At 42.2% G+C, this 16,243-nt stretch overlaps 1 protein-coding gene across 8 annotated transcripts in view; it reads right to left on the bottom strand.

Annotated features, from left to right (window-relative positions):
- LOC111269084 (Na(+)/H(+) exchanger protein 2) overlaps positions 1-16,243 on the bottom strand; it is an 87,039-nt gene that overhangs the window by 53,679 nt on the left and 17,117 nt on the right. For all 8 annotated transcript variants that reach the window (XM_022848434.2, XM_086971960.1, XM_086971959.1 and 5 more), the window contains 2 exons: positions 15,458-15,530; positions 13,908-14,076 (listed from right to left, as the gene is read on the bottom strand). In XM_022848434.2, coding sequence (XP_022704169.1) covers positions 13,908-14,076; positions 15,458-15,530 — 242 coding nt within the window. The remainder of the gene's footprint in view (positions 1-13,907; positions 14,077-15,457; positions 15,531-16,243) is intronic.

Raw genomic sequence — 16,243 nt, 5'->3', positions numbered from 1 at the left:
CTCTCTCTCTATATATATATATATATATGAAACCCCTGAAAATAACGAATGTTATGCTTATATATATGAGTCGGCATCGGCAGTAGCCTCTCGGAACACGAGACCGGTCCAACGCACGGTTTTTTATCTCTACGCGGCGTTACATTTGAATATTTTATTATTATTATTATTATTACTATGACATGAGCGGTTCAATACATTGCACTGGCTTTACGGCCATGTTATTTTCAATTAACGAAACAAAAACTTACATATAATAGCTGTTTTGAGGACTATTTCTATTACACTGGATGCGATAGTCTTATATCAATTTGCGTCATCGTGTATCGAGGCGGCGATATTAACTGTGAGTCCATTCTTCGATGAACGACGTACGGTGGATCAGCCATCGGTAACCCTGATCAAAATCGGCCAGATTGGAAAACTAATCGCAGAATACTGCACTTTCTAAAAGGCTATATTATGGAGAGTAAGTTGTAACTTCGGAGCATCGACATGAATCAGTGAACCATGTTGGATGGACAAGCAAAGGTGCCTTGAAACGCTCACATATATCTATGCTTTTTCAAAGCGAGCAGCCTGATTTGGATCTCTACTTAGCTCAATCTGCGACTTTTTCTACGAAAAGATCCGGGACGTATACATGTCAGGCAGATATTGGAGTCTGTGTTTAAGCATGACGATGGCCATTCTTGCCGATATGGCCTAGTTTAAACGCTATGCACTAAGATGCCCAACCGACAATTTTTCGTTTGGGTGGTTCACTTTTAGTGGGCTTACAGCTCTCGACGAACATTTAGATGGCTGGTAGCTGAGTCATCTTCGGCGGTTTACGACAGATTATTACCATGATTATCTTTTAGGAACCAATTATCGCTGAATATCAGGCAAAAAATAACACCGATGAGCACTACTGAGATGGCACTGCTCGTCAGCCCAATGCGTCGTCCATATTCCACTAGCGCGTAATATAACAATATAAGAGGAGTCTGTTTTAAGAACTATTATACCTTTTGCTTTTTCCGTATATATAAAAAAATCCCATTCACACGAAAAACGGTCCTGCTGCGAATATCAGATGTCAAACCAATTGGTGAGCAGCGTGGGGTGGGTGCTTAATGCGCTTAATCTTTTCGAGTGGGTCGCCACGGTACCTTTCAATATGTGGTCATCACCAGCCCAAACTTCAGTGTTGGCTAGCGGTCAAAATAGGATATGGCTACCGTCAAACTCCCTGGTAAGTGGCGGCCAGACCATCTAGTAACGGCAAGCCGTTGGTTTAGTATCGAAAAGGTGATTCCGAGGACTTGTTCACACGGTAAGCAATCTATTAAACAATAGATTGTTAAATCGAAAAGAAAAAAACAAGCTGTAAATATTATGTAAACGTTCTAATTAGTGAGTGGTGCACTGTTGTCGCGTAGACACGAAAGTATCATACGTGTGTACTGGCACTAGAAGCATCTATTTTCTGCAAGTGAAAACTATTAATAGACAAAAATTTCTTTCTTATAGTAACAACAGAACATCTGCCAGGAAGATGCTCGAAGACACCTTGATTCCTTTTGCCAGCTCCAAGTTTACTTTACATTGACCGTTAGTCCATTAAATGCGACGGTACCCTGCTTACATAACAGGTCTTTTATACTTAGTAGGATAAATCACTCGCAATGGGAACAAGGTTCGGCTGAAGAAATAACATAATATCGTAATAATGTTTGCTACTGAGATTTGTCTAAATAGCCTGACAGCATTGACTACTGCTAATTCTAAACCTATCTGTGAAGAACAACTGGATCAGGCGTCCTGCATGCTTCCAGCACACACTTTCATAGCCACAAGCGTCGATTTCATCAAATAATCATTCAATATGTGTACCATAAATTAGCTGATCTGACTGCTAACTGGCCTTATCCACCGACAGACAAACAGACAATACACGCATGCCTATTTGCCCAATCAGTAAGTAAGGTTCGCTTCTTTCTTAAGCATTAGATTCGGTCTTATTTTCCATTAACAGATATTTTCTATTTGCGACTATTACCAGCACAAACCGGGTCCAATAATCACAAAGCGATTTAAATGCTTATGCCGCCAGAAAACTTGAAGCTCAAAACGTGTACTTCACGTTTTGAGCTTCAAGTTTTCTGAGGGCACGAGAGCCCCTTAAGGGACAATCGTACGATATCGAATGTAGTCAAAAGCTATACTCTAGCGTATCGCCTATACCAGGTTGTACAAAGCGATCGAGTGGCCGCTAGTCTATTTCCTATCTAGAGTAAATCTGTCCTGGTCTTCAATGTCCAATAGCATCTGGCCGATGGAGGAACATAACGCTTATGTATATATCGCCAATAAGGCTGACGAACCCCCCGGGGCGAAACCAGAAGATCGACGGTATTTACGTTGTAGTGATCGGTTGACGCGATTTATGCCGATTGTTCCGAACTCATTATGCCCCTTATCTGTCCATGAAGACTATATATATAAGATGGAAAGATATGTATAGTACCCTATAGATATGTATACATATCAGGCATGTTATTGTCTGCTGCGGCTGGTCTTTGTGTGGCCAGCAAATTCGAGCGTTGCTTGCGTTATATGATGTCATCCAGAGTGACAATGGCTCGTTAGAGCAGGGACATTAAGGGGAGACAGACTTAAGAAAGACGATGCAAGCCCAGTGGGTAGCTGCCTGACTGAAGAATGTCCAAGGGGTAATGGTTGCATAAACTAAGAGCTATTTGTTGACCTGGGGCCGGCAACTGCGTTCAGCATGAAGCCTCTATTGAAATTGTCACTGATAGTAATAATAGGGTAAAACGACGTATATCTATAGACATCCATATAAGGGTCAGAGCTAATTAGTTCATTGTAGAGTGCTTGGGTTACTCTCTGCCAGTGACAATAAAAAGGTTGAACATTCTGTGCAAAACTACGAAATGAAGTGACGCGGTTTAATGATTCTGTTTCCCTCATGAGACTTTCTTTTAAATCCACTTACACTCATCAAGCCCTAATTAATTGATTAGAGCATCGAACTCTGGAGAATTAATTAGTAAAAGCTATTAAAATATTGGATTAAAAAAATCAGATGTTTGCGCTGATAAAGGATGTTATGGCGGAAACACTTATTATATCAGAACACATAACGGGCTGTAACATTTAAAAAAATCCAGAAGCTGGAGTTTTTAGCTGAAGTTTCCCTGACAGGTTTTCAGTAAGATTCTAATATGTCTTCGCTGGTTCTCGAAATTGGACATTGTCTCGGCCTCGTAAACTCCTTCAGGGGACTAATTACTCCACTAACGAGTGGCTAGCCGCGTTCTGGGCGAGTTTATTGTTGTTCTTTTTCGAAGATACAGTTTGCTTATGAAGGATTGCTTATTCAGGTAGCATCTGCGGTACTTATACATTCAAAGGCCTATTCAGCTGTGCGCTGAACCAACTTCTATTCGATTGTAGTTCCATCACTGACGTGACACTAGATTATATCTGACCAATCGAGTGCCATCGTCTCCGGCGCTCTAGCCCAACCGCAGAACTTTATTTGCCTTCAGAACGAGCGGCCCTACATGCCAGCTACTGTGTTATTGTCATGGCCTATCCCAAAGTTCTGAAGCGTATTGAACGACTTCGTGAGGAAAGAATCTCCCATATTCGTATAGCACTTTGAAACTTGTACCAAGTTTTGCCAGCTCCGCCAGCGGTTGCTTGGACGGCACCTTGCTAGACTTAGCTGTAATATCTTTTCTACATCTGCCCGTCGTGGACCGCAAATGAGGTTATTACACACGCAGGTGACAATCGTCGAATGCTGCCAGCTTAGTTGAGCCGCTCTATCTGCAATGCAGCCCACAGCAGAACCCGGTGGGATGATTGCTGCTTGTTTGTGGTGGCGTTCTCTTGCCGTTTTTGGTGCCAACGTTGTCGTCATCGTCGTCGTCCAGGAGACGGACAATAGAGGTGCGGTTGGCCGAGCGGAGTGTTTTCACGCGTTCCTTGACGTCCGATGTCGTTATCGGGAGAACGCTTCGTGTATTTGGTTCGACTTCAATAGCCTCAATAGTCCGTCGGAGCGATAGCGTTCGACAGTCAAACCGCCGAAAAGAGCTGTTACGGGTTGAAGGCTACGATCTGCATTTCCTTAGTAAGGGCAGCGGCGTTCGCAGTGACGGCGAGTGAAGGTGGTTGAAGAAAGGGGTTGTGGAATAATTGTGTTGTTGCTGAGGATCAAGTGTCTGGCGAGGGGGAGACAAGGTGAAGGAGGAAATGGTCACAGCGCAAAAACTAAACCTGGTTATTTTTGCTATTGTAGATGCTTTCGCTGTGTGGGTATAGGGAGAATCTGCCGTCTGTTACTGGTCCTGCTCTTACTGTATTTAAACCGCGTTAGCAAATTCATCTAAGCTCTCGATTTATCGGGATATTTTGCGGATGCTTTAGTATATTGATGTTAACTGTTGCTAATAGAGACCACGGTTTGATAAAGCAAATGTGCAGTAAGCCGAGTTCTATTTGTACAAGATCATGGACGTAGGAAAACAATATCGAATACCGTAGAACGACGCACGACAACACCGAAAGCAATTTCAACGACGCGTTTTAACGTCGTTAACGACTGATTCGCTCGTTTTCATGTTATCTCGAAATAGATAGGTCAGGCGGTCTAACAATGGCCAACCATCATATACCTGTAGCCGTGACAGCAGGGCTACGAGTGATCAACGGCCGATAACTCGCATACCTAGACGATACCATAGTTACCAGCTACATATATAAACACGCGTATAAGCCAACAATGACAAACTGGCACAGACTGCTGGCTGTTGTTATTGTTCTCAGATGCGTTTGAAAAGCCTTCCATGCTTTACTAGGGTTCCTTGTATGCAACACAAGCCCATCCATCTATCTAGAGTAACTACGGCAAAACCTGCGGTGATTCCGCGACATGCTACTTTGATATATCTGTGTATTATAAATCAGCCTTCGAATTATCGACGCACGATTTGCCCGCAATAAGATAATGAACGCAGTGTTTGTTTTGATCGCTTACGTCCCGTACTTGAGCCGTTAAACATTCTCTTAAACAGCTGACCGTTTCTGCCAGCCGAAACGACCTGTGTCTCTCTACACGACCATTACCTGTCCCTAAATTTAGCGGATAAACATATTATTTACTTCGCTATTGCGGGAACAACGGTCAATTGCAGGACTCCCCCCCGGCTGCATAACGCGTGCCTATCCAACGTCGCGGTTGTTCACCGTCCATCATCCCAGAGACACTATTGGGTGATTAAGTTATGGGCGAGACATATGTGCGTACACGTAAAACGCTATTATTATTATTATTGTCCCTGCTGAAACTGTTGCATTTGCTGTTGATAGAGGAGTACTGCCCCAGAAGATTATCTGGGCTGAAAATGATAAATTACGGGTGATGGATACTCAATAAAAATGCTTATTATAGTCATTAGGTGTAGAGCGATGCCAAATTAAGGGCTAAAGCAGGACAATGGGAAGATCTACTGTTGCGTTGGTATACTTGTATTTGTATTTTTGTTTTTTTTTAATTTCGAGCGTTCGTTTGCACTGACATTTCGGAAAACCGTCGGTTCAGAAAGCGCATATCTAAAGGCGGCATTTGGCAAAACTCTGATGCGTTGTTGAGCGAAAACGTTTAGCAGTATAGTTAGTGACGATACGCGCTTATTATATGAGGAACTGATAAAACAATAAGGTACCTTGCTGATACCATAATTACACCCAAGCAAACACTTATATAGGAAGTTAGAGGCACACAGTTTCACAACAAAGTCTTGCCGGATAACAACAAGTCCTTTTTGCTTAAAAACAAATGGTTAGTAGCTTTCTTAGGTTCCATGAAATTCAATTATATACCGGAAAGTTATTTCGAATATATTATGAATTAAGCACACAGCTTTCTCAAGACAACGCTGCAAATCTTAATGAAAAATGAGTGCCATAAAGTGCATCGATAAAGTATTTTCAGGAGCCTTATGAATTTTTTCTTCGCTAACACCTCATGTCCTTGGGAAACGATTATTCAAGATCGTGGGCGTGCGAGAGAGAGACAGAGAGAGGGGGGGGGGGGGGAAGCGACACGAGCGATATATATTGTCATCTTCAGAGCGCGTTAGCCTTTTTTTCATATCTAATAGCTAATTTCTAACGAAAATTTATTTTCTTTGTGACAGGGCACGGTTATGGAATACTATGATATGCGGGCATTACATAGGAGGTGTTCGAAAAACCACTCTGAGTTCGAATGGATGACTTCGCGGTTTGTCATCATGCGTGGATAAGAAACAGTCGACGGATTAGCTTTTTCTGAACCGAGAGTCACCTGCTGACAGCGACGATTTCTGATACATCTAAATAGATTGCTAGTGCTGTTGCGGGCACAGTAATGATAATAGTAAGCCAGAAGGGAATCCATGCGCATGGATCCTGCTCTGTGTTCATCCCAGCTTAACAATAAGCCGATACACAGACGAAAAGGAAAAAGGCCCCAAACCGTATATACTAACACGCAATGATAAATGATAATCTATCATAGCAAAAGGAAAGGCAGACCGTCTGCTAGACGAATTAAAGCCAACTTTCATATTACCGAAGCAATAATAAGCGAGGTTACTGATAATAAGCGAAAGTAATTTAACTAAATACATGGTTAGACAGGCAGGAAACGGGGACGATGCGGATCAGGCACGATTTAGCCTTGAGGCCTTTGATTATCAAGGAATGGACTTATGGAAACCATTCATTTCATGGAAAACACCCTAGGCCGAGGAAAAATTAGTCGTTATAGTTGTCATTATTATTGTTAACAATATTTTTATCAAATTCTGTGCCCTTTTTCATTTTCACTCTTCACAGTATATCTGATGTGCCGCTGATTGCTTTGTAGCCGCCATATATATCAGACAACGTGCGGCGCGAATTAACAACTAATCAAAGACGTTTGTCGTCTCAGTCAGTATAAAAACACATGATGAACGGCGTCCTGGAACGCTGGCGGTTTCCTGAGCATAAACAGTACGAGAAAAAACAGCTGCCGAAAGCTTCTTTTACCGTTGAGAGCTCCTTATCTGCGATGAGTAAGCGTTTCGTTCAAACGACTCATTATTATATGAAGCTCAACCCTAATGGCCTGAGCGAAGATCTCAAGCCTAGAAGCTGCGCTATAAGTCCGATGTAATAACTGTCTATCAGCAGTTTTGTACAAGACACTTGAAGCGCTTAATTCAATCGATATACCGTAAAAACCACGTAAGCTGCAAAAGGAATCCGTTCAATGAAGATATCGAACAGGCAATACGATAGTTACTTATCTATTCGAGATAATTTGTGGCCAACAGCCTAATTGGATTGTTGATTTCATTACTAGCACATCGTAAATGGCCGTCATGGATTTTTCGTTATGTACTAGTACAATGAGGCAACACAAATACTGTCAACAGGTTGGCACCCGGATTTCATTGGTGACCTTTTCAGACGAACATAGAATATGGCTTAACCCTTATGATGCAGCATTGTTAACGTGACCCTATAGAGTTCTCGTCCCTTCATTTATATTTAACTCATGTAGCCATAAATGCTCAATCAGATCATAGTCCGAGTGCGTTTGTCTATGCCAGTGAACGCTCCTTATTATGGCCGCTATATATATTTCCTGAAATGCAGCGCCTTGCGATGCATGGTTGATCACTTGGGCAAAAACCGCCCTCGTCCCGAGGGTCGCGAATATAGAGCGATTTATTTTTTTATATGCAGCACTTCTTCGCATTGACATTTCACAATTTTGAATTGAGTTTCCATTCCACTCGGCTCTCTGTCCGCGCGTAGTTCGATTACCTGACTGTGTTCTGTGTGGCAGCAACCTAACAAGGCCCTCTGACGTACATACGTGCACAGACCCGATCCACTGCGTAAGGACCAGTCTTTCTCGTAGAATAAACATACGCATATATACCGTTCGGTTCACATTCGCTATGTTTACTAATTACATATACAAATACGTTATTGTAGCTCACGCAAAAAGCTCACGTGTACCGAACTACCAGCCTGTCCACATAGGCTACATTATTATGTCTACTATGCTATTTATATATTATCCATATATCTGTATGATTATATAAATCGATTGCTTCCATGAGCGTACAGATAGATCAGTGCTTGGTTTCCCGTATTCAGTCCATAAACAGCATGTGTTAACCCTATTAATTATAGAACATTTCCTCTAGCAGTTGCCTTAACGGTTTTAGCAGTTCGGCATATTACTATACTATATGACAGATAAACACACACGCACACGTAAATTCTGTCTTCTATTCCCTAAACCGTCGCTTTTCATCGACGAGCCGTACAGATACTGGCCTCTACGTGGAAGCGTGGATTGGCTGTCCACTATCGAATCTGAGAAACTTAGCCACCCCTGTTCAGGGCAATGCCTGGGGCACGATTCTGTCTTGTTGCCCGGTTCACGCTGCTGCTGTTGCCGCCGCCGCTGCTGCTGCCGCATTTGCCCGTATCTTTCCGTTGTGTTACCGACAGACGGACCGCGTATGGTATATTGCCGTCGCTAGCCGATAACGCGTTCAGCAATAGGTTTGTGACTGGGCTTTTTGTATCAATTCGCACACGTTTCATACGGTCTCTAGCTTATGTGTTTATGATCTCGTAGATATTGGGTGTTCTCTATGGCGCTGATAGATAAGGCCATTGTCCTCGTACTCGTCATGCCGTCAGTATTGAAATTACGATAATCTTCGGGAGAGGGCGGGGGGTGCCAGTCTAACATTATCCGTCAGGTCAATGGACTACACACAGTATATACTGCGATCTAATATTCTATTTAAATTCGGCAACATTACGAGCAACAACGGCCAAAGTGTCAGCGATCACTTAAATTACTTGGGATTGCCGTGACGGCAGGGTTAAAACGGCGCCAAATTTCGTTGTTATTATTTAGCGTTCAATGAGAAGAAACCAATAAGAATTGAATGTTGCATGATCGTACAAGACGTATTTACAGCCTACAGTACGCCGGTCAACCTCGACGCCTCCTTTCAGAACAGAAAGCTGCTGAAGGTAAGATACGCACGGCAGACAATGTCGGACGCATAACGTATGATCTATGAATGCAAATGGTACTTCTATATGGCGAAATATATAGTGACAGCCGATGGGGGTATTAACAATATAGCGCACAAATAGGGGTACAGCAATCAACTTCGACATGAGAGCCCTTTTTATCGTGAGCGGTTTGGTACACTTCACTGAAGTGTGTCGTAACGGATAATTACGAACTATATTTTGAAATTAGCTATTTTGCGGTTCATTCATGCTAGGCAGAAATACTCGCTATCCGCAAACGTTTGAAAAGGTTACCACGTCATGAACTAGCTCATCAGCTCATAGGCTTAACTTTGTCTTCGTTAAGGCGCTGTTGATATATGTATACCTAGTTCTGCGGCTCGTACAAATAAACCTAGCCCATTTCTATCACTACTGCTATATAAGGATGAGATGCATATCACAATTGTGTTGCTAGCAGTGGTGGCAGCATGAACTGCGCAAGTCGTCAAGGACGAGAGACAATTTGGGGATGGACGAAGTGGTCGGCCAAGCTACAAATCGACGGGTTATGCTGGTGCTTCTGGATGTGAGAGGAATTGCCCTCCGAAACTGCCCTCCCTTAATTCGACGGTTCGAGAGATTTCAATGAATGTGCTTTCGATTGCCGAGGGAAGTTTCGGTTCGAACAAGTAGAGCAGGCGTCACCTCGACAAGCACGCGATCCCGTTGCAGCAAACCCTTATGGGTTCACCTTTTGCTCAGAAGACTGACAAGCGACCCTGGGCCTCTTGTTGTCCCACGCGTGGTAGCTTTTTATGACCTGTATTAATAATTTCTGTCGTATTAACGGGATGTTGCTCACATGAATAGCATCTATGCCGGCACTTCCACGTCGTCACGATATATAGCATTTGCCATCTTATATATATGTCTCTCTCTTTGTTTGAAAAGCTACGTGCCTTGTGGGACGACTTTAGACGGTGGAAAACACATTCGGCATATTTTAATTTAATAACCTATTATTTTTTGTCTAGTGTAGGAATAAACATTTAAAACCTCTGTGAAATACCTATTCCTACATGAAACAATTATCTAAGTAGGATTAAAAAAATAAAAAGCGAAGCTACATGCTTAGGCCAAGGTTGAAATAGCAAAAAAGTCAGAATTCATACTATGGGAACAAATTAAACCGTCAAATTAGAAGTCATCTCTGAGTTTTTCCCCTGCCCCTCTTTCTGACGCTTATACTGATCCAATAGCTCTATAAATATAATAGATAATTCCTCTGGCTGACGGCTAGCGATCTTCTAGCCCCAATCGAAAGCGTTCGCCGAGCCCGTCATCGATCGAGTGATCAAAGCGGCCATAATATATCAGGGAATCAGAAAATACTAAGAGATAACGGTAGAAACTATAAGCATTTCGTGAGGTAAATGAAAAGCAGCAATTTCTTTATAGTACAAAACGAATCTTCTGGAAGGAAGCCGCAGCAGCGGATGCTGCCGTAACCGGCCGCCAATAAAAGCAGCCTAGACGGTTCAGAGCGTCGGGCTACGAGTATAGCCAATGGTTTGACGCTCATACGGCAGTGCCTTCGTAACAATAGCGGTCATACGGCAAGCCAATGACGGGCAGGCAGACAAACCGACGGACAACGATAGCAGAAATGAATTATTTACTACTAACGCTGCACCCATTTCTCCTAGCGAACGCCCAAATGTTGTTATTATTATTATTACGGGAAGACATGAGCAGACGGAATATGGCGCACGCAGCAAAAGAGCCACGCGTTTTATGTACGGGACCGTTGCGGACAAGCCAATGTTCCGATTAAGTGAATCGTTTAGGCGGTGGTACGTAATGGCGGGAGGGTTTAATTCGAGCAAGGGGAGCTTAGTACGGGCGGCTAGTTAGAAGAAAGGGGGATTTGACATCTAAAAACTTAGGTACAGGTAGCGACAGCAACCCGATTGGATGAAACGAACAAATAAATGGCGCTGACTAAGATGGCCGCGACCGTTCAGATAGCGATCGTAAAAAAGAACGACAAAAACAGTTGCTTAATAACGATAAAAAATAATGTTTAATTTCTGTAAAATGTTAGCAGATTGAATGCTATAATAGCATTAGACTGTACAGTTCGTTCGATTATCTGGGGCCGATGGCTGGCGAATGCGCGGACGGTGAGCCCACCCGAGTGGGCTTTAGAAATGGGGATAGTTTTTTTGCGATCCTCAAATAGTGTCCCATTGATTTTTCGGTTGATTGCGAAAGTTAACCAGTAAAAGGTGTTCGATTTGCTCAGTCACAGTCTGACATGCCATATAGTACTCATATGCCTTACGTGCACAATGGAGCACTTCTGCTACCTACTAAACAGCAGCGACAAGCGAAAAGTGCACGCTTAGATAACACTTATCTACTAAATCACTGTCTAGCAATAAAAGGAAACGTACCCAAACTCGACTCAAGTAGCAACCAAAAAAACGCATGGAAAAGAAAACAGTTAATTGTTAAAGACGAACGAAAATATTCAGTTGTCGGCCGATATCAAACTGCGACATAAGCGGATATCCGCTGAAAATTTAAGGGGCTGACTGGAATGAAACGTCTACCGCTTTACAAACCGGCCACGTACCGTCCAAACGCCTGGCGTAGTATAGTTAGTTCTGAATTTCCGTGATCGGATAATACAATCTATAACAGCAGCGTTAACTGAAACTATAGCCGTATTGGTCGACACCATCATAAACGACACCAGCCAATGACTCTGTCTCCAGTAATGCTTTGTTCGTAGTCTTTCGCCTTATAATTAATTATGTTTCTCGTTTCGGTCGGCGTTTGTCGGTTTGTTTGTAACTGTACGAGTATGTGTGCGTCTTTGCTAGTGTGCAAATACGTGTTCTTCAGAGGTTTCTTTTTTACGGCAAGAATCGATTTCTACGTCATATCTTATCACCCTTACTAATTGTCTTGGGTAGGCGAACTGATGGCCGATGTGGTCCGGTTCATGTTGTAGTAAGAGACGTGTCTGGTCAATTTGGATGTGTTTTCATCGGGATTGAAAATTTGGCGGGGGCGGTGGTAGTATCTTCACGGAGCCTGAAGGTGCCAACTGTAGATATTTGTTTGGCCAACAGAGCGTGACAGATTCACAGAATGGTTGAATAAACAAGCTGAATAGGTAAAACAAAAGGAAAAATGAAGCTCATCAGAGAGAGACGAGTAAACAATTGCTTGTACGCAGGTATCGTGTTTGAACACTGAACTCAGAGATGCGGAATTTCACACGGCCAGGTTTGACCATTTGTAAGAACACACGGCCACCTGGAGTCGGCCCGCGGTGGAGGAAGCCAGTCGTTTGAAGCAATCCTTAGCTGAGCCAGTACATGACATAAAAAACTGAAACATTTATTTATTTTAGGCAGACGCGATTTAATAACGAAGTAACTTATTTCTTTTATAAAATGGCTCAAATAAAGAAGACGCTTTGAATTTTTATATTCTCGAATAACACCGTACAAAGTCCATTGATTCTAACATTCTATACATGTGTCTAACCAAATAGGAACCTCTTCGTTTAAGATATACTTCTTCAACATTTACGTGCCGCAGCGGTTTGGCCGTTGGAATAAGCTTTTGCTTGAAATGTACCAGAAGTCGGTGCTTGAAGTCCAGTAAACGTTATACAATACACGTCATGTATGAGTAACTAAATTTATTATAATATTTCTTGATTTACTTTAATAATTAAGTTGAAATTAATATAGATGCTTTTTCAACGAAAAGTTATCTATTTCCAAAGAGATCCCATGAGCGATTAGAACTTAGACACCGAGTTCTATTGAGCATTCTTACTAGCCCTCATGATATCTGCGTGGTAAAACATAGCACATAAATATTGCCTATAATTGCTCGCGCGTCCTAGCATTTGTCTAGCTATCAATATGCTTTTGCAGCTAAACGCCAGCAGGCCGACCTAGTGAACTTAAGTTGAAGTTGTTAAAAGACTTTCAATATTGCAACCAACTCAAGAAATCATCCGGCTTACCACACCGCTAGCAGTTCAGTTACATCGATCAACGGCTTCTTAGGATTCGAAACCGAAGTAGGTAAACAGCTGAAACGTATTAACGGCCAGTTATTTACATTATCATTGAAAACCCATTAAGATGCCCAAAAAGATTCCTTTTAGGTATACGTAGGTTTATTCGTCATAATTTTGCTCATGGTTTTCCTTGACACGAAGAAGGTTTCATGCCGAGTTGACCGTCATTGCGTTGTCTATTGGTCTGTCCCAAGAGAGTTACTTGTACGCATTAAAGGCTTTTTGTAGTAATTCGAAGTATACTATGCCTCTATCATTCCCGCACACTATATTCCTCTGATGTCTCCAGAAGACGCGATCTGAGCAAATTCTGCTGTATTCATGTCCTTAAGGTAAAATTTTTTTGTGAAACACTCATTTGGTAGAAACGTTTATCATAAAGGATCGGAATGATGCCTTTATTAACACGTATTCGTAAAATCGTTTCAAAATCAAGGATCGCTTACGAGAAACGCTCAGGTATCAACACCGTCACGCGCCGCTAATCAAGTATGAAGATATTGGCTCTTGTTCAACGTGACACGTGGTTACGGACCACAATTCCTTCGCTATCTGGAACGTGAGTACGACCTCTTGGCCTAAGTCCTATTCAAAGGACACGCTAGCAGTTGACTTACAACAAGGGTATCTTGTTCGTCACGAATGAACGTTATTAGTAGAATAATAAAGATAATATGGTGTGCCAGTCTTAACGAACCGATTTTGGCCAATCCAGCGATGATTATCCATACGACAATGATGAACGGGGCGGACACGTGTTCAAAGTCGATCGCGGCAATTATGAACGTTTTCGGTCGCTCGTGGTGACCGGCCCGGTGGCCACCATTGTGGTTATTTGACGAAATCGTCGAATGCAGAGGGGTAACCTGAAATAGCACCGCCAAAAGTCACGGGCGAATCATTATTGCAGGCAACAAAAAAACGACAAATAAAATGAAAATGATGGCGGTTACAATAAACGGCCAAAAAACAAAATTGTGTATTCTTAAATAAGACATGCACAGAATGGTAATCGATTCATTGTCAAATTTAAATTAGTAATTAGATGGAAAATAAATTATAGACGGCTACTGCTCGATATGTTATCCGAATTTTTTCTAACAGATCTGTGAAGTGGAACGATAACGCCATTGTTAGCGCTGAAGCCTTAATTAGCAATCGTCGCATTTTCACGGTGACCATAAGAACGCACTCAAGTAGATGCGCGCAAAGGAGGATGAGGATGTCGGAGTAAGAATCGATTACGATAAGCCTGCTGCTGCTGCTGTTGCGCGAAAGAAGCTCAATCGAAAACACAGTAATGTATCTAAAAGGCTTCGAAGGCACCTGTTGCGTCTGCTTATGGCAATGAGCGAAAACGTTCCAGGCACAAGCAGGCGTTAAGACTACATAAAATTGGTTCTGTTTGGAAAAATCACACCTAAATGTGTCACTATGCAGCAGTGAAGAAATTCTTCTCCGATAGAAAACATGGCTAACGTTTTCGTTGTGTCTTGCTTATAGGCGCGCATAACTTCCAGCTATCTAGCTATCATAGTCTCTAGAAACGTCGTACTGTCTTCTAGATGAATATTCACGAATGGAAGATCGACGCAAGCCTCAAGTAACCTGGCATACAGCCATATAAAAATTAAGCCAGTTAGAGTGAAAGATACTCAATTGAGTTACTGTTGTTGAAAGCAAGCTAGTTTCTAAGTGGCTGTCTGAAGGCAGCCCCATTGTTCTTGAACGACAGAGACCATTTACAAGACTAACTTCATATTGATCGCATTAACTTATAAAGTTAGTGAAACGGTATTATGGCTTACAATTGACTTCACAGCAAAGCGAAGATGTGTTTGAGGTATGAAATGATGTATGTGTAGCTAATGAGTACCGAAGGCACACCTTTTGCATATATGTATCAACTAATATTTTAAGACATTTCAAAAGCTCGCATTAATGAATCAGAGAGAGTGAAATCTAACATAATTTTCTTTTTGTTTCAAGACCATCCGCTTGTGTTTTTCTAAGTCATATGTCAATAATGAACTCACTCACAGGAATCTTCTGGCGACCGTCCCAATTGGAAAGTAGTCCCCTTCCCGTCTTTCCCATTAGCGTTTACTGCGATCGAAAGGCTTGTGATAAATGTAAGTCTCCAGCTACACGTCGTTCATGCCTTTTAAGCTAGCCTTTACGATTAGGTTTAAAACACCGATTAATGGGGAACACCTATAACAAGACAAAACATTTGGTCTCACTTACCTGAGGATCAGAGTTTGTCGGTTGGACCATTCCCGTATGGGCGTGTTCATCAGGTATCGTCGTGTCCCGGGTCCTGAAAATGCGCCAGGAGTCAGCAAATAGAATAATAACAAGCTAGATTAGATGTAAAGATGAACTGCTGAAGGACATTAAGCTGACTGGAACCTTTTGAGTCTATAGGGAAACAGCGAACGAGAACTTCAAGTGCACATGATCAAACCCTGATTTCGTCATCTACATAATCACAATTGCATGTTTGATCATGACGCATGAAGTTCAACGAAGTATTTTTTCATTTACTCTAATTAAATCGAACCTGATTCGATGTTGAAGGTGAGTTGTTTATATTGAGATGAATGGATTGCGTAAAATGAGTCTGATAGGGGAAAGGTCAAGCAAAGCTTTTCTATAAACTAAAAAGAAACCGACGGCGGAATTTTGTTAGATAAGCAATGCGTTAAATCCCAGTGTTATCAATTCTTATTGGCGATTGCGCGATTGACCACTAGTCACAGGTGGGTCTATCTAGTCTAAGCACGAGAATGAACTTCCGGATTACGGTAATTTTCCACAGTCAACTTCAACCTATCGTGGACATCGTATTTTTTTCCTGAAAACAGAATCGATTTTTTTCAATTTCGCTCGGACTAGCCAATATGGACCGGGCTACCTCGGGAAAAATTAGGCCCGATATTTAGATCGGTGTCCGACGGCGCCAATAGACCATCGCGTATCTACGTGCTGTCCTGATCTAACAACCCGGTGAAGCAAATGTGGGTATCCTAC

The sequence above is a fragment of the Varroa jacobsoni genome, unplaced genomic scaffold, assembly GCF_002532875.2.
Source record: "Varroa jacobsoni isolate VJ856 unplaced genomic scaffold, vjacob_1.0 scaffold_1352, whole genome shotgun sequence".
In the NCBI taxonomy this organism is placed as follows: domain Eukaryota; kingdom Metazoa; phylum Arthropoda; class Arachnida; order Mesostigmata; family Varroidae; genus Varroa; species Varroa jacobsoni.
Note: the sequence above shows the minus strand (reverse complement) of the source record. Positions and strands in the feature narration are given on the sequence as shown.